The sequence below is a fragment of the Corapipo altera genome, unplaced genomic scaffold (genome assembly GCF_003945725.1).
Source record: "Corapipo altera isolate COAL_440 unplaced genomic scaffold, ASM394572v1 0, whole genome shotgun sequence".
Taxonomy (NCBI): domain Eukaryota; kingdom Metazoa; phylum Chordata; class Aves; order Passeriformes; family Pipridae; genus Corapipo; species Corapipo altera.
The window spans coordinates 7,803,172-7,821,833 of NW_020884872.1; the positions used below are offsets into that span (position 1 = coordinate 7,803,172).

At 46.7% G+C, this 18,662-nt stretch overlaps 1 protein-coding gene across 1 annotated transcript; it reads right to left on the reverse strand.

Moving 5' to 3' along the window:
* Positions 1-16,578: 16,578 nt before the first annotated feature.
* Positions 16,579-18,362, reverse strand: MID1IP1 (MID1 interacting protein 1). The gene is made up of 2 exons (XM_027645646.1): positions 18,251-18,362; positions 16,579-17,842 (listed from the first exon to the last, which is right to left on the reverse strand). The coding sequence occupies exon 2, from the start codon at positions 17,682-17,684 to the stop codon at positions 17,190-17,192; it is 495 nt and encodes a 164-aa protein (XP_027501447.1). The 5' UTR covers positions 17,685-17,842; positions 18,251-18,362; the 3' UTR covers positions 16,579-17,189.
* Between the last annotated feature and the right edge of the window lie 300 nt (positions 18,363-18,662).

The following is an 18,662-nucleotide window of genomic DNA, read 5'->3' on the forward strand; positions in this document are numbered from 1 at the left end:
TTTTCAGCATACCTTAATCAAAAACAGCAAAGAAGAAGACACACTGCAGAGAGGAGTAAAGTAATACTGAACCTGGACCTGCATAACCAAGCGTGATGACAGTGTAGGTCCCTGCCATCAGAGCTGTGCCTTCAGGTTTGCATTGACTTCAGGGCAAGTAACACAGGGCTTTGTAGGAAATGGGGGGAGTGATGAGGAGGTGGTTGAAGGAGGGTGGCTGAGAAGTGTTAGCTGGATATGAAAACAGATTTAGGATCATGAATAAATCATAATTTATTAGTCCTGCACTAAGGATCTGCACTGGCCTTCAGAAAAGTCCTTGATGGGCCAGTACCACATTGAGTATGGCTGGGGCTGTGCAGGGTTCCCTTTACTGATCCAAAGAATGGAAACAGAGAGTACAGGGGGAGAAGCAGGATCAATGTTTTAAGACTTGCAGCACCTCAGCAGATGCTGAGGACAAAGACACAGCACACTGCAGAGCTGCACAACCCCTTCTGTCCCCCAAGCTGTTCATCTTCCAGGGAAGCACAGTAGTCTGGATACTGGGTATTTATCAGCCTTTCCAATACCCCGACAGACAGGCCACATGTCAAACATGCTATTTACCAGGAAGCACTTTTATTGATTTTTTTGATAAGAAAGTAAAATATTGGCAAAGGTTTCTCTTACTCCTTATCATGAGCATCAAAACAGAGCAAATTTCATGCATTAGTCCCATACTTTTTCGGCAATAATGTAGAAAGCTTAAATAAATTCATTCATCTCTCAGCAATGTTGCTTCTGGAATAGCTGCTTTGTAGCAGTTATTCAAGTGCTGGGAAGTGACAGATCAGCAGCCAAACAGCACAGCCAGTCCTGGCATTCAGAGAGGATTATTTGGGGCTAGAGGACTGCCCCATGCAGAAACAGACACTAGCAACAATTTGCTAAACTGATATGTCCCGTCCCACAGTTGAAAAGAACCCGAGGACCCTTTCTCCATCTGCCTGCACACAGCTTTCATTTGCTTCAGCCTGAATGATTCAAAAGTGTACTGATGAAAAAGAAGTACATTTTGTCTTCAACAGTTTCACATCTGCCACAAACACCATGAGAAAACAGGCTTCTCTGCAGTGGGAAAAAAACCTTAATGGACAGCTCTCTTTCAGCAAGCCTTAGGAAGAGAAAAATGCTCCTAAAAAGGCAGTAAATAAATTGAGATTCAGCCTAAGAGAATGCAGGCTGGTATGTTTTGGGGGGAGGGAGGAAAGGAAGCAGTACAAAGTAAGAGGCACTTAGAGTCATGAAAAAAACCTGAGAATCAATAAACAGACTGGGGAACAGTGAACAAAATGCACCAGGGATTGAAAATGAAACAAAAAAAAAAAAAAATCCTCCAGCCTCGGGGAATTTGTGCTGCATATACAGTTGCAATGGCCAGAAAGACAAAAATCAAGGGATTTAAAACTGTAGATGGCTGTGGCCAAAACCCCATGCATCTTTAATTCCCAGCTTAAAAAGACCTGATATTTCCCATATCCTACATTATGGCAAACTCTCTAGGGCTGAGATCACAGAATCACAGAATTGTTGGGATTGGAAGGGACCTCTGGAGATCCTCCAGTCCAACCCCCTTGTCAAGGCAGGGTCACCTGGAGCAGGTGGGTTTGGAATGTCTCCAGAGAGGGAGACTCCATGACCTCCCTGGGCAGTCTGTGCCAGTGCTCTGCAACCCTCAAAGTGAAGAAGTTCTTCCTCATCTTGAGGTAAAACTTCTTGTGTTTTAATTTATGGCCATTACTTCTTGTCCTATAGCTGGGCACCACTGAAAAGAATCCAGTACCACCCTCTGACACCAGCCTTTGAGATTATGAGATCCTCTCTCTGTCTTTTCTTCTCTAGACTAAACAGGCTCAGCTTCCTCAGTCTCTCCTCATAAGAGAAATACTCCAGATCCCTCATTATCTTTTTGGCCTTCATTGGACTCTCTCCAGTAGCTCCTTGTCTGTCTTGTACTGAGGAGCCCAGAACTGGACACAGTATCAAACCCTAAAGAGTGGGGGTAGCGGTTTTCTGCCACTTTTAGGGGCTATGCCCATCACATGGGGTGGGAAAGGGATATTACAAAAAAAAGAGCCTTAGGAATTTGCCTTGGGAAGTGTATAACCATGATTTGTATACACTGAACACTCTCAGCACCACACCAAGGTTTCAACCAACACATGTAATGGAATATATTTATCTGAGTGTATTTCTTCAAAACGTGTTGCCATAAACCTACTAGGCTTCTTAAATCTTGAGCTTCTGTTTGTCTAAGACCCTCTCTTTCGGCTGGAGATGTGCTTTAAGCTTCAGGCTGAGCACAGGGACTGCTGGCAGTAAAGCCATAGAGACCAGTTCATCAATGCCTGCTATCATGGTGAGGAGAAAAATAAGATAATCTCACCAGACACTGCTCATGTCATGAAAATGCACAGGCAAGAAGACAGAGCACATGGAAAACCTCATTACGACAGGTTTCCTCCCACAGGGACTCCGGTTGCATTGCTGGTCCAGGGGATGAGGTGGTATTTCTCTCATTGACAGCCCAGCTGTGGATGTTTGAGGAGGTCTGGCCCACCCCAGTGGTAGTTTTCCCTGTGGGACACTGTATATGACTGCAGTGAGTGGAAGCCAGAGCCTTCATGCTCAGGTGTTCTGGTTTAGTCCTGGGGAGTGGGGAAGCACTGGAGCAAACCCAATGCGTTGCCCCTAGGCATGGGTCTTGCTCACTTTGAATCAATTTTGCCTCATCCTAACTCGCTCACTACAAGAATCTCCCCAACCCTGCAGCAGGCAGGTCTCTTGGTGCCTGCCCTGCGGATACGCAGGCAGTCATGTACCATGAACCCCTCTGAGTTTTGGGATCTGCTTTCTCCCAGGCATAGGTGCGGGACCCCCTATGGCCCATGCAGCTTGCCCTCCCTTGACAGGCAGCCCACTGCTGTCTTTTTTTTCTGAAAAGGATGCCTGATCAAGAATCTTGCTCCAAGTCTGGTTTCCAGGAGAAAAAAAGCCCATGTGATTTTACCCTGTGCATGTATGAATGCCTGGATCTCCCTTGCCCAGTTTTGAATCCATCAGTCCAGCTCACCCAGGTTTGACCAAGGAGTTGGTATTTCCAACTGCACTTACCTGCTGGGCTAAGCAAACTTGGAGGTGGCACACAGCAGGGTACCTGGTGGAGCTTGTCTCATGCCCCATGTGCACATTTCCCTCTCCTGGAAACCAGAACCTGGGGCTGGAGGAGATGGGGCACTGGTATTTGGCTGTGTTTTACCCTCATACAAGGTGAGAGTAAATCTGTGGGACCCAAGAACACACAGGGATTCAAGACACAGCCAGAGATACCTGACGTCTGCGGGTATTGTGGGAACAAGTAGACGGGTATTCATGCTCTCCCCAGGGAGAAGACTGAAGCATGAGGTCATGCTTTGTTGGCAGGGAACCCTTATCCCCTAGAAAATACTATGAGACAGACCTCATAGTGCCCTAGCTTCAAGAAAAGCTTCAGCTGAAGCTTTCATTTCCTTAGATGTCGAAGTCAATCAACACCAAGATACAGATCTGTAGCAAACCATCCGGTCATTAGCTCTTTTACTTGCTACTTCCCATCTTCCCTACCCATTCCCCCAGCATGCTCTGCTAGCCCTCTCCATTTCTGGGCCATAAAGCTTAAGAGGGAAGTATCTGCATAAAATAATAAATTTTATAGTTTGCAGTTATGTTCTCCCCTGCACATCTTCACATCTGCCACAGGTTTTTCTCAAGGCCTCAGCTCCACAGCCAGGGCTCTCATATCCCCCAGGATGTAAATCTGAAATCACAAAATGATCTCATGCATTTTTCTTTGCTCTGGTTTCAATCTCCCTCCCCTTTTCCAGCATATCTCCAATATACAAAGCATGCTTTCCAGTGTTCATTTTCTAGTTCCATTTTAGCATATTCTCTCGCCTTGCTCTTTCTTTTTGTCTGTCCTTTGTCTACCAGTCCTCCTTTTCTCCTTCTGTCCTATTTCAAAATCTTCCTATGAGCCAAGCCTGCTATCTCTAAAGAGTAATGCTGTCAACTTTAATAGAAGCTGGATTAACTCCCATGGCTTTGTTCCCATTTTTTCCCCCTGCATCCTCTGTCTGTCCCCCCTCATCCCAACTCCTGCCTCCATCTTCTCTGCAACTTACCTGAACTTTTCTTTCCATTGCTTACCACACACCCTTCTGCTCCAGCCCCTCCTTAAGTCTTTCCTGCTCTTTTCCATCTATCCATCTCAAGGCAAACAATCTGCCTAATCTATTATCTCACCAGCTACTGAGTGCTCCAGTCCACACCCACCGCTCTTGTGAGCACCCAATGCATATTAACATTAGTATCTCTCTCTTATTCCATCCCCTTTCCTTCCCAAACTGTGCTGAAAAGTCTGGTGCGTGGGTTTTTTCAGTAATTCTGCCTCTTCCTTCCCTGCCCCTCCCTAGCTCTTCTGAAGAAACAGGAAGCCAGAAATGGCAGCTACAGAAAACCAGAGTTAGCATTTAACCTGTTAAATACAGGAGAGCTTTACTGCCTGTCTTTCTCCCCCAAAAGAGGACATGAGGCTCGATGTAATGTCATCCATGTCAATGGAAAGACTGAAATTTAACTCCCCAGGAGCAGGAACAGACCCCTGGGGAGAAGAGAAATTGGCAGAGGACGTATAAAAAACCAGAACTGGATGGGAGGGAGGATTGCAGAAGACAGGGGAATGAAAGAGCATATTAGAGGGAGCCCATGTTACCTGAAACATGATCTTCTCCCTTGTAATCAGAATCTCCTTTGAAATCTGTATTTCACTAAAAGAAATTGGCACTTCCTTGGGGGGTTATTCTGGGAGGCTGACCTAGACATTAGGGTAAAGGAGGATCCACCCATTGTGATCTCAGCTATTTCTTTCTCATAGTTCATAAGAAAGTAATTTTCCCACAGCTACTGCTTCTCCCAAACATCTGTGCTATTCTGGGAAATAAAACTGAAATGGGCAACTTTGTGCTTCACTCAGACTAAATCACAGAAGAAGTACAAGCGGGTCTAGAAGGGATTCAGTTGCCCTGACAAATAGGAAAAAGGAATGGATCCTGCTCCTGTCTGTCCCCAAAACCAGGAGGAGAAGATAGTTAGAGACCTTCACTGGAGTACCTAGTCTTTTTGTGTGGCCAGGAAGGAGAGGAAACAGGAATCAACAAGAAGGGTGGAGAGATATGAGCATCTCCTATTATTTTCCTAGCTGTGAGTGAGAAGACAGGAAGTAAGGATGAAAGCCTCTTCTAGGTCTTTCTGGGTTATGAAACATCTGCCTGGGAAAAGCAGTAATGTTTAGGGTAGGGTGCTGGGAGCAACATGGGGAGCAGAGGACTAAACTTAGCCCTGTGGTTCAGAGATTTCTGCAGTGCCGCTGTGGAAGGGGGTCAAAGGTGGAATAAATCTACATAGGTGTTTTAGAAAGCATGCTTCCAGCCCTGGAAGCCTGGCTAGGCTGCTGCAGGGAAGCACTTCTGCCAAACACAGGGGCTAAATGCAAAAAAAAGCAGGCAGGAAAACCACCCCAAGTTGCCAGACAGCTTCTCTAAGAAGGAAAAGGAAAGAGAGAGGAAGAAAGAGAATATGCAGAAGGAGAAAGAAAGAAAGAAAAACAGGGTCATAAAAAATTTAATTCAAAATCTATTAATGCCCCAAAATTCAAATCAGCTATGCTATTTTAAATAAATTGTGTAAGTTAGAACTGCCTTGACTCACCCTTATCTAGCCACCACAGTTCTTTCAGTGCATCAGCAGAAAATTATGTGTATTTGCCATTATTTTCTTGCAATCAGATGGAAATAACGAACAACTCTGTTCATATGCTACTCACCATTTCCCCTCTCTTGATTACTCAAACTTTTTACTCCGAGTAGTGCTGTTAGCAGCTCTTTCTGCCATATTGAGGCTTTGCTGCACAAGCTCATGTCCCAGTCTCAGTCCATAACGTTGATTTAATAAAATGTGTCTTTCCACAGACTTCCATACATGCAGGGAAATACCTGCAGGAAGGAAAAGACAATAATTCTATATTCATTCAGATGCATTACAATCCCAAAAGAATAACTGGAAACTTGTTTGCAAAAATCAGTAGACTTGAAAAACAGCAGTGCATATTTTGTGAAGAAAGGTAATGATGTTGATTGTCACTTGAAAGAAAAGGATTGCAGTATAAATAATGCAAGAGGGAAGGAAGAGGCAACGGACAAAAATAACATATTATTGGTCAAAATCAATAACAATCATCATACAGTTTTTATGAGAACCTATCATCCTTGAATAGGTGAAGGCTAAGGAGTGTACCTCAGTAGCCTAAACATCAGAATGTTAAGGAGAAATAAAGCAGACTATGTTTTTACCACTTGCCAAATAAACCACAACATATTTCTGAGTAACTAAGGCAGTATGTTTGCTGGCAAAGTGAGCAGTGTGTAATACTGTCATCTGTATATTGGGGGAACTCGGATCTGCCAATTCAGCGAAAGAGTGGCTCCCTAGAAATTAGTCCTTTCATCTGATTAGTAACAAAAGGACTGTTTTTTCTCTCCTCAAAGAATGTTTCCCCTTTTTGGGTCAATTTCCCGTGCAATCTCCACACATCAATGTGAAGAGCTTGTGCCCAACAGTTCTGGCGACCGTCTGTGTCAGAGAGCACAATTTAGGAGGCATCCTCACAAAAACCTTTACCTGAAAAATCCCTCAAATGGCACAGAGATTAGCTTTTCCCTAGTGCCCAAAAACTGCCTTTTGCTGCAGTGTACCAAAGTGATACATCATGCACCATGTTCTTGGTGCACCTCGGGTTGCTTTTCTTTCCCTTTGTAAGAACATCTTGATTTCCTAGAGGAAACTGAAGGATGTTTATGTGTCCTCACACATCCATGAAACTCACTAATAATGGAACAGGTCTTTAAAATGCATTTGTGTTTCCTTTGCAGAGAAAATTGAGAGGACTGAGGTCAAAGGTGACTCATCATCTCTCCCACATTAATCAATGTGATGAGCCATCTATACTCAGCTTTGCTTCACATCCCTTGGTATTTTCGTTCCTAAACACTTATGTTGTCTACCTTGAGGCTGGAGCAAAGGTGGCCTGCTCTCCTTCCTCTAAAGACAGTTTAGAAAAGGGAAGACACTGCTGTACAACAGGAAGGATGACTTAGCAGTAAATGCTCGGACAGCATGAGTCACGCTGCCTTTATAGGAAGGGGCTTTTACCACACACTGGAGAAGGACCACGTTCCCTTTCTCTAATTCAAGATACTGTCTCGTAAACCATGCACTGCCCCAGCACGTGACATTCAGGATAACTGAGTGGAAGGAAGACAGTGTATAGCTTAACCAACAGAGACTGAATGATCAAGCACCAAAGGTAGTCACATTGTGTTCCCCACAATATGCTCTGACAGTCCACAGACAGCTGGTTGGTCATATGGTGCCAGTTTCTCTTCCCTGCTTCTAGCTGCTACATGATATTAAAAGGAGCTGGAAGGAAGGGAAATCCCTTCTTAAAATCATGTATACAAACAATAGCTGCATCAATGCAGATGGAAGGGGATCTTGTCCAAAACACACAATCAGAAGCAGCAAGTGCTTCAGAGTCTGACAGTCAGTCTCTACTGAGCTTAGGCTTTCACGGAGAAAGCCATTGCACCTGGAGATGTTCCCTGACCACTGAGTCGGGGGAGGAGGAGGAAGGAGTTGGTGTAGTAGTCCCTGAAGCCCAGCCCTTGATGCAGAGGGCTCCCATTGCCATCAATATCAACAACATCCTTATCCTGTGTGACTGTGTGATTCAGCCCACGGGTCAGTGCCTTCAGACACGTTTCTTATGGGAACTCTTTCCCAGAATTTTCTGAGTAAGTCATTACACACAGACAGACCAAGAGGGCACTGTGGACATCAAGGCGCCTTTCCCATCCTACATGGTGACTCCAAGTCAGATTAGGGCACAGTGAATAACATTCTCCCCTACTTCCACATTCTGTGTGAAGGAAAGCTGGGCAGGAAGGCTGGCCAGGGTCACGTAGCCTTCCAGAGCAGCTCCCTGGCCTGTGCAACAGCTATGGGCCTGCGAAGCACATCAGGGCTCAGAACATCCAGGTAGGCACTGCTCCAGGTCTCAGATCTGGTAAAGCATGCGAAGGCAGAAAAAAAACATTTAATTTCAAAATATAAAGCTTTTTGCATTGTTCTCTTCATCCAGCAAACCACAACAGTGCAAAGGAACACAGGTATTTGTGCTTTCACACTGGAACCCTCTAAAATGTTGTTTATAGCCTGACAAAAGTACCTTATTCTTGCAAGCACTGAACTGAGCTCTTTCAGAAGGAGCTCACACTCTAGGCAAGGCTGACTTTGGGAGGAACTCCTTCAGGCTGGAGGAACACTGTGGATTAGCATCATTGTGCCCTACAGCGGATTCCTTTCTGCTTCTCCTTCTCATGAAGGCAGCATCTTCTGGCAAACTCAACAGGCATTCTCTCCTCCTCTTTCCTGATGGTACAGGCTCCTGCCTGTAACCTCCTGAGTTTTCCAGATGGTTGCTCTAAGAGCAGGGAGGGAAAAGGGGACAAGAGTTGGAGCAGGGCATGGCAAGACTCCAGTGCCACAGGGAGGGCATGAGAGAGAAGTTGGCTGGGAAAGCCATCAGCACACAGTGCTACCTACCCAGTGGAGAGAATCAGGCAAAATTTGTTTGGAGAAGCCACCTTCCTTGGCTCTTCATACGTGATAGCTGCAGCAACAGCAACAGAAAATTTTGCCTTACACAACAATGTAGAGGCAAGAGAAGAAGTCTGGTTGTTCCTGTAGCACAGTCTGTTCCTACCTCCTGAAGAAGGCGAGCTGAGCCAGAAGAGAGAACTGTTCCAAAATCTGCACTCTCCTTAAGCACAGCACCTAAGAGAAAAGGTTTCAGCCTTAGTAGTGTTTTCACATCATGTCTGCTGAGAAGGGCTCCCCACAAAACACTCTGCCTTTTTATCTGGTGGCAGCTTTGAGGGCTAGCAGAGACCTTATTTTCAATCCTCCAAGTAGCTTCAAGTTCACCTTTAAGAGTTGTTCCAGTCGCTTCAGGAGCAACCTGCTCTCCTGGGTCTCAGTCTTCTGATCGCATGCCGTATTTTGCATGGTATTCTTTAATTAGAGAACAAGAGAGACCTTGTGCTCAGAGCACTCTCAGGGAGGGCAAGTCCCAGGCTCCCATCCCCCCATCAAGGTCTGGAACTTGGCATATGTCAGTGCCTGCAGACAAAACAAACCAGGGTTCCTGTTGCCCTTTTCTTTTTCCCTCACACGCAATCCAAACATATTAAAGCCTTTCATATCAAGCAAAATTGCTACCATGGTGTACTCAGCATCACTGTCCCATGGAATCTTGTAGGTGTTTTCCAGGAAACTGGGATGCAGCACTTCACAGTGGTTTCCCCTCACTGGGAAGCCTCCCGGCAGCCAGGGCAGGGCAGCAGCATCCCTGTGGGCTGTGCTCTGAAGTAGCTGAGTGTCTTGCTCTTAAAGGCCGTGTGGAAGCATCTCTCCTTGGTGATGGCCACCATGAGGGGACAGAGGCATCCAAGAGGCAGAGGGATGAGGTGTAACCAGCCCGGTCTCCTCAGTGCTTGCACCAAGTGGTTCATGCTGCCCCGCTGATTCCGGCTCCCAGCTTCACAGGAGGGTGGAGCGAGGAGCTGGCACTGCCTCCTCAGGGATTTCAGGCTCTGGCACAAGGAGCCTGGCAGCGAGGTGGCACACCAGTGTCATGCCCGAGTCCTGCCTGGGATCTCAGCCCCAAGCAGCTGCCAGTTTCAGTGATACTGAAACTCATCAGCATACAAACCTCTTTTGAAGATGGGACTCAGACGACACTTTCACAACGCACTTAATACAATCTATTCGGAATTGGCTGCCAAGAGGGGAGGTCCCACTCTGCCTCCTGGCAGCATGTTCCCAACCCTTCCTCCACACCAGCCCACAGCTAATGCAGCTACACCTTCTGCTGAATGAGGGAGTTAGTACAGCTAAAAGTTTTTTTCCTCTGGTAATTTTCATCTGGATCAGCTCCCTGAGTCTGGTAACTCCACTGCTCTGTGAGTGTTGGTGCCAGCACAACAGAACTGTAGAGTTCATGTGGCTGGGGTAGGGGCTGGGGGACAAGACAAGACCTGCCCTCTTGGTGCTCCATAGGCTTGAACCAGTCAAGAAAAAGTCACTGCTGGGTCTTAAAATAAATAGCCCTTTGAAAATATTGTAAAATATTCTTAGTTTGTTTTTTAAAACTAAGGCTTACCTGAATGTATTCACCTAGATGAGAAATTATTTTAGTATTTGCTAAATACCATACATCTTTTTCATTAAAACCAGGCTTCTCAACTTCTTTAAATGAGACTTTTTTTTTTTTTTTTGCATTGCACTGAACTTGGATACAAAAGCCAACATCAAAAATGCAAAGGTCATGATTTGTCAGCTCCCTTGTTTTTCCTTGTTGCTGTTCAGGTTCACTACAGGTGCGTTTTCCTCTCAGAGTGTGATGCTACAGTTAATACAAATGGTCACATCAAAAGATGAGCACTATACACATTAGCAACAGAAACCAGCTTTCTACGTTGTTGGCTCTGCCTTCAAAACATCTATTTAGGCACTCCAATATCTCTCAAAGTAGGGATTGGTTATCAGCTATCACTACTAAAATGTTTTCAAAAAGAAGTGCCTCCACATGAAAAGCAACAGGTTAATAAAAGGAGCCAGGTTTCATTACACAATCCAAACAAGAAAATATAATGAAATCACCTAACACACTGTTACTACTAATTACAGCTCAAAACTGAGACCTTTACAGGTGACGAAATGAGCTTGGTTTACTAGGAATTTCAGGGAGGAGAAGTCTCAGAGAGGTGGGAAAAGGAATTGGGAAGAACATATATTGGTTATGGGGTGAGAAAACTCCCCATTGTCATTCTCCCTTCCCAACACAGTACAACCTGGAGTAAATCCCTGAAGGAAAGGTTCACCTTCCATCCCTCTCCCTGCTCTAACACATATGCAATGGCCAAAAAGAAACCCCAAAGCAAGGGAGCTGCTGTGCTGTACTCTGAATCATGGCTTTAGGCACTCTGCCTGTCTTCTCAGTTCAAATACCGATGAAAAGGGAGATGCACTTAAAAAGGATCAACTATTCTTAAGTGGTGTGTCTGTGCCTGTGGGACATCAACCCTGTTGTTTGTAACCCAAAGCTGCTCAGGTAAAACAGGCCAGAACAATAAGAAATAATTATATTAGAATAAGATGGGTGTAGATATAAATCTACATCCAGATATAAATTTACATGTAGATATGAATCAGATGGATGTAGATAAAAAGATAGAACTGATACTACGACAAACCTTAAAAATATCATGAGGCAAGCTAATTTACTGTTTTGTTATTTAATATAGAGGCACCTGCTTTCTCTGTAAGTTCTTCAAGATCCTGCATCATCCCTTCCTGAACAAAATCCAAAAGCACAAAAACTAAAAGGTGTTTTCCTCATTCCACCACTCCAGGTCAAATAAGTATGAGTATGTTTGAACAGGGAAGGAATATTACTTTTTATAAAGAGTGTCAATTCTGGCAGTTGGCTACCAACAAAAAGATATACAATTACTGCCCTCCTATTTGCAAATTTCCTTTTGGAATGGAGTTTATAACTTCATTCCTTGAAACTAATTTTGACCCAAACTTGTCATGCAAGTCTGTGGTCTGAAAGAAAAAAATATTTTGCAACATTAGAACTAATGCATTCAGGTATTTCTGCTTGCTTAGAGGCGACAACAACAAATAACAGAAAAATGCACACAAAGCTGGAGCCACTTTTGCAATGCTTGCCCAGATTGCACTCCCCTCAGATTTTATAACTCAGATCGGTTATAACCGATCGTGCTCTTCTTTTTTCCCCTGTGAGAGTCATCACTTAAGATCTTTGGAAGCAAATGATGTCATCTACATGAAATTGTGCAAGGCATTTGACGTTGTCCTACACGACATCCTTGTCTCTAAACTGGAGAGACACGGGTTCCATGGGTGGACAACTCTGTGGATAAGGAATTGGCTCGATGGTTGCACTCAAAAGGTTGTGGTCAACAGCTCAATGTCCAAGTGGAGAGCAGTGACGGGTGACATCCCTCAGGGGTGGGTATTGGGAGCAGCACTGTTTAACATCTTTGTCAGTGACATGGACAGTGGGACTGAGGCTCCCTCAGCAAGTTTGCTGATGACACCAACCTGTGCAGAGTGATCAGCTCACTGGAGGGAAGGGATGACATCCAGAGGGACTGGAACAGGCTGGAGAGGTGAACCTGTGCAAACCTCATGAAGTTCAACAAGGCCAAGGGCATGGTCCTGCAGCTGGGTTGGGGCAATTCCAAGCACAAATACAGGCTGAGTGGAGAACAGAGAATTGAGAGCAGCTCTGAGGAGAAGGACTTGGGGTTGCTGCAGGATGAGAAGCTCAACATGACCTGTCAGTGTGCACTCACAGCCCAGAAAGTCAAACATATCCTGGGCTGCATCAAGAGATACAGGTCAAGGGAGGTGATTCTCCCCCTCTACTCTGTTCTTGTGAGACTCCATCTGGAGTACTGTGTCCAGCTCTGGGGCCCCCAACACAGGAAGGACGTGGATCTGTTGGAATGAGTCCAGAGGAGGCCACAAAGATGATACAGGGCTGGAGCACCTCTCCTGTGAAGAAAGGCTGTGAGAGGGATGGGGTTAAGCAACCTAAGAAGGCTCCACAGAGACCTTAAAGCACCTTCCAGTACCTAAAGCAAGCTACAAGAAAGCTGGAGAGGGACTTTTGACAAGAGCATGTAATGATAGGACAAGGAGAAATGGCTTTAAATTGAAAGAGAATAGGTTTAGATATTAGGAAGAAATTCTGTACTGTGAGCATGGTGAGGTAGTGAAACAGGCTGCCTAGAGAAGCTGTGGATGTCTCATCCCTGGAAGTGTTCAGGGCTAGGTTGGAAGGGGCTTGGAGCACCCTGATCTAGAAGAAGGTGTCTCTGGCCATGGCAGGGGGTTTGAAGTACATGATCTTTAAGGTCTCTTCCTACCCAAACCATTCTGTTTCTATGATCTTTGAGTTTTTCAGAATATAGTAGCTAGCATGCTGTTACCTACAGATAAATAATAAAAGGATAAAATGTTTAAAGATATGAATTATAAAAAGCAATACTTCCAGTCAAACCCCTCCCTTACTCTGGGCTTCAGGGAAATAAGTCAGTAGGGGAAAACTGCTGCAGATTTTTCCACAAAGAGATTAGCTCTGTACTAAATCCATAGGCACAAAAAGGAGACACTTTTCCCTTCTTTTTTTTCTTTTTGTTTTTCTGGTAGAACAGGGTGCAGAGCTTAAGTCCATGATAATAAAATTCTAATACAACTTTCTCTCTGACCACTAACATTACAGCATTTTTCAGTGAAGACAATCTTCTGATGACTCATGTTGTCTTGGTGCAAGAGCCTGCGCAGGGGGGAGGGACACAAACAACAAAACACAGCTATCTTGATCTATTTAAAACCCTCTGCTAGAAAAAGCTTTCAGAGGGAAAGTAGGAAGATCACAACCTAGCCTGATTCAGCCTCATCTGCTTCCACCAAGAACTGATCAGCCTGTGATTCTTGTTCTTGCCATGGAACTCGTATCCAACACAAATGCCCTTATTTTTATATACATATATATATATATGTATTGAGACAAAAGCTTGGCTTCCCCCCCCCCCCATTTGCTCTCCTTTTGCATACAAAAATACAAGAGTTGACTCGTGAACTATAATGACACGTACTGTGCAGTTTTATATATTAACTGATGCATCCCACGAGCCATGTCCTTGAGCCTCCTTTGGCTTTAAGATACCTTCTGGCTTTAGGAAACCTTTAAGATACCTTCTGCTGTAATCAATTTGTTAATGCAAACTGTTCTGAAATCTCATTATTTATTGCTCTTCTAATGTCTGCCTTACTCTGTCTAGAGTCTGTTTCACTTAAATGAGCTAAAAATGACAACTGCTTCTCACAGGGCATGTAAAGATGCCTGGTTTGAGCACAGCTGCAGTAGTTTGGCAAGTTGTCTTTTTGTCTGTGTGTGGCTTGGAAATAAAGTCACTTATCAAAGTATCTGAGATCATTAGGATACTTTTTATATTAGACTGCTGTCATTTGCCATTATCACTTAAAAGTATCAGAATCACTTTATCAGAGCAGACTAAAGGGTTGCTGAACTCTGTATGTAATTGACAGCCCTTAAAATGGTCCAGTCCTTCAAAAGGAAATGTAACTCCTAATAATAAATCTAATCATTTTATATAGCACTGCTCATGGAAATTTTCCCCAATTTAGCATCTAACAAGCAAAATCTGCATTAAGACTCTGCAATCTCATCTTTGTTTACTGCAATGTCAGGAGCCAGCATTTATGTAATTGCCTGACCATCCCACCTTTTAGGCCAAATTGTTTTCCACAACAGCCAGCAGCAAAGTCCCATCCCTTGCCCTTTGCATGAGAAATACATCCCTGGCTTTATCTGTTGTTGCCTTCCCCCTGCATTACAAGATCACTTTCCCGATCCCAAGAGCCTCGATCCTCTTCCATGACCTTGAAAAGGGGGAATTTCTAAAGCAGCTCCCAGGTGGGAGGTGGCAGAGTCTCCAGCTGGTGTGAGTCTCAGCAGGTTTTGCTGCAGCTGAGTTGGGATTACCGGGGCTGCTGCCAGCCCAGCGGCTGGGCCCCCACATGGGAGCCACGTGCAGTTCAGCAACTGCAGCTTAGTCACAGAGGGAAGGCAAACCCTTGAGTCACAGTATCCTCCTACTTCTGTTACCAGAGCTTTACTTGTAAGGGATGCCACCTTTGCTGCCCAGCAGTGCTAGTTTTCAGCTGCTCTTCCACCAAAACTTTTGTATTCTTTTTTTTTTTGAATGCAAAGGGGATGGATGCAACACTGATGGCGATACTGCACTAATGTAATATTATTCTGACGTTACTCATAGTCTAGATCAGCATCACATTGTCTCTTGTGCAACATTTAAACAGTATTGTCTAAATCCATACCAGAAGTTATGGGAGATCAAAAGGAGTGAGGGTGAAACTGCATTAGCTGCTTTTGTCTGAGGTTTCACCGGCGCTCCCGAGCAGAGGTTGTAATGTGGTTTTCAGCCGACTGGGCGCAAGGCAGAAGGGAGCCACGCAGCAGAACAGGTTCTCCCTCTCACCCTTGTCCTCGGGAGAACAAAACTTTACCATCCAGCACAGGGCACCGCATCTTTTGCCTTGCATTTGTTCAGCCACGGAAAGACTGGCAAGCTGACGTGTTAGGAAACCAGGGTAATCCCTCTCCTTGTTGCTGACTTTTTTCCTGGCATCTCCCCAAGAAGGGAGGGGAACAGAGTTAAAAACATTACAAAAACAACGAGCATCGCCAAACTAAAAATCACCCAGCCTTATAAAGTTCTTCTTTACCCTAGAAGGGAAAACCTTCTAAAATATGTATTGTTAAACATAACGTAGGCTGATTGTTTTAACTTATACAAACACCTGCTAACTAGTACCACGTCTGGAGAGCTCATGCTTTACTACAATGTCCTAACACTTGGGCTGAAAAATAAAGTGCTACAAAACATCTGAATTTAGGCAAAAATATGAATTTAGGCTGAGAGAAATTTTTTTCTATTTTTAAAAGAAAAAACAAACAAACCCAACACCACCAAACCAGCGCTAACTCTGAGAATAATAATACAAAGTGACACCTCAGTACAAGGAGATGTCTACAAACTTGGTATTTCAGTCCCTGAGAAGAGAACTTAGGTTATGGAAGGAGGTAACTATTTATTAAATAGTTATCCTCTGTTTTATGTACACACGGTACCACAATCAGTAAGCACACTTTAATATTAGAACTTAATATTAGAACAATATAGACACCCAATTCTGAGGTATTTACTTCAGAAAACAAAAAAAAAAAGTAGAGAAAATCAATACAATCTGGATAACATAAACCTGATTAATTCCTGGTATCCAAGGAGGATTATAGAGGAAAGAAATGCAAGTGGTGGGGGAGGCAAGTATCCCAGACCTATTTAGGGAGAGACAAAAAGAACTCCCCACAGTACATTAAGACACTTCCTGAAAAAAAGCAAGAGTCATTCCTAGGCTTTGCTCCAACTTTCATGAATTGCTGCCTGCAGAGTAACCACGACTCAATCCTTCTCAGATTCTGTTAAAGAGGCACTGACCTTCAAGCCAGTATTCAAACAGAGCAACTGTACTGTCTGCTGGGAACAGCTTACCAAAACTCAGGCCATGTATGGTGCAGTTAATACAGTCATTTGTACATTTTAGGTATGCTGAGTTATCATCACTGCCTAATTGTTCCCTTTGTGGGGGGAAAAAAAGCAAGCTACAAAACCCCCTCTCTTGAATATGCAGATTTCTGTGTCTAGTAAGGCAGCTCGGAAATAACTTAGAACAACAGAAGAATTCCAGATGTTAAAAATATCATTTAATTAAAGAAACATAAATCATACCAAAAGTTTAAGTCACTCTTAGTTAATACATTTGCATTTATTTTAGAATATACTCTACATCTGAGTAAAAAAGGTTTAAATAAACTCCAGTACATATACAACCGTGGGACCCGCAATCTGTCCCGCAACAGAGGGATGCTCCTTAGCCCACTGGGTTCCCTCCGGGGTAACAGAAGCAACTTAGTGCCAGTTTCGTTATGTTCATCGGCTTGTGTTGAGCCTCCTTATCAGCCAGCCACACCACCACCTCGTACACACAGGGGTTCAGCCTCCCCGCCCGGGCGGGCACAGCAACTGCTCGCCCCGGACCGTACAGAGAAAAAACCACGGAGGGGGTCAAAATAATTAATAAACTAGTATTGATTAATTTACATCTCTCTCTCGCTTGTGCGTTGGTAGAAAACCTGCTGCAGTCCTGGGAGTGCGCAGGGGAGCCTCGGCCCGGGGCGCTGCCCCTCGCCACCGCCGCGGCAGCAGCGGCAGCGCCGGGCGGGGACGCGCCGCTCCCGCTCCGCTCCCGCCGGGCCGGGCCAGGCGCCCCTTTCCCGCTCCCCACCCCGACGCTCACTGCCCCCAGCTGCTGACGCCGATCTCCTGCTTGTATCTGTTGGTGAGGACGTTGGCCTTGCGGGTAAGCTTGGAGAGGACCGAGTGGAGTCCGCTGAGGTGGAAGTGGAACTGCTGCTCCAGGTCCTCCTCCCCCTCGCCCTCCTCGGCGGGCCCGCCGCCCAGCTTGTCCTTCTTGCGGGCCGCCTCCTCGCCCGCCGGCGGCTGCACCACGCCCCACTCGATGTCGTTGCGGATGGACTTGAGCAGCATGTAGTGGCTGTACATGTCCCTGCGGGAGAAGTAGGCGCCAGGGTCGCCGGGCGGCAGGGCAGCATCCCGGGGCGGGCACACGGCGCCCGCCGCATCCAGCTCCTCCAGCAGCAGCGGCACGTCCCGCAGCAGGCTGGGCACCATCACCGTCTGGTCCATGTTGTTGACGGCGCCGATGAACCGGTTCATGGCGTTGAAGAGGGAGTATTTCTGGCTGTACGAGTCGCAGATCTGCATCATGTCGGCGGCCGGGCGGGCGAGCTCAGCGACGAGGCTTGGACCGGACCGCAGGGCTCCTCCGGCGGCGACCTCTTCCTCCTCCTCCTCCTGGTCCGCGTTAGCGGCACCGGCCGCCCTCCGCCGCGGGCTGGGCTCGGCGGCTGCTGGCGAGCAGAGTCCTGCTGGGAGGAGGCGGCGGGCGCCGCGGTTAGGGGCTGCTCGCTCTCCCTCCCTCCTTCTCCCTCCTCCCTCCCCCAGCCCGCCTTCCCATCCCGTCCCCTCCCGCCAGCGCCCTCTCCTCCTCCCCCACCGCCTCCTTTATTCCCGGTCCCATCTCCTTTCCTCAGCATTTCCCTTCCCGTTCCTTCTCTTCGCCCTCCACCTCCCCTCCTGCAGCAGCCACTCCCCTCCGTACTAAACCAGGCAAACAGCGAAAAAAAGCCTCCGCAACTCCTCCCCGGAGCCAGCCCGAGATGGATGGCAGCCCCGCACCTCAAAATTAAAATTCAAGCGGTCCCCAGGCGGCGATCCCCGGCCGAGGAACGGACATGCCGCGGGTGGGGGGGAAGGGGGGGAGAGGCACCCACCGTGCTCCGGAGCCCTTCGCCGCCGCCCGTGGCCGCGCTCCCATCCCCGGCGCCGTATTTATAGCGCGTATCTCACACCAAGGTGTTCCCCAGTGCCACCCCCCGCGCCGCCACCACAGATAAAGGCGGCGGGCGGCGGCCGCGCAGCGCCGGCTCCGCCCCTCGCCCGCGCCGGGGGAGGGCGCCGGGAGCACATCCCGCACCACCGCCCGAGGGGGGCCGGGAGCGCATCCCGCACCACCGCCCGAGGGGGGCCGGGAGCACATCCCGCACCACCGCCCGAGGGGGGCCGGGAGCACATCCCGCACCACCGCCCGAGGGGGGCCGGGAGCACATCCCGCACTGCCGCCGAGGGGTCCGGGACACGGCGGGCTCGACGCTGGGAACTGCGGGGCTGAGTCCCCGGGGGAGC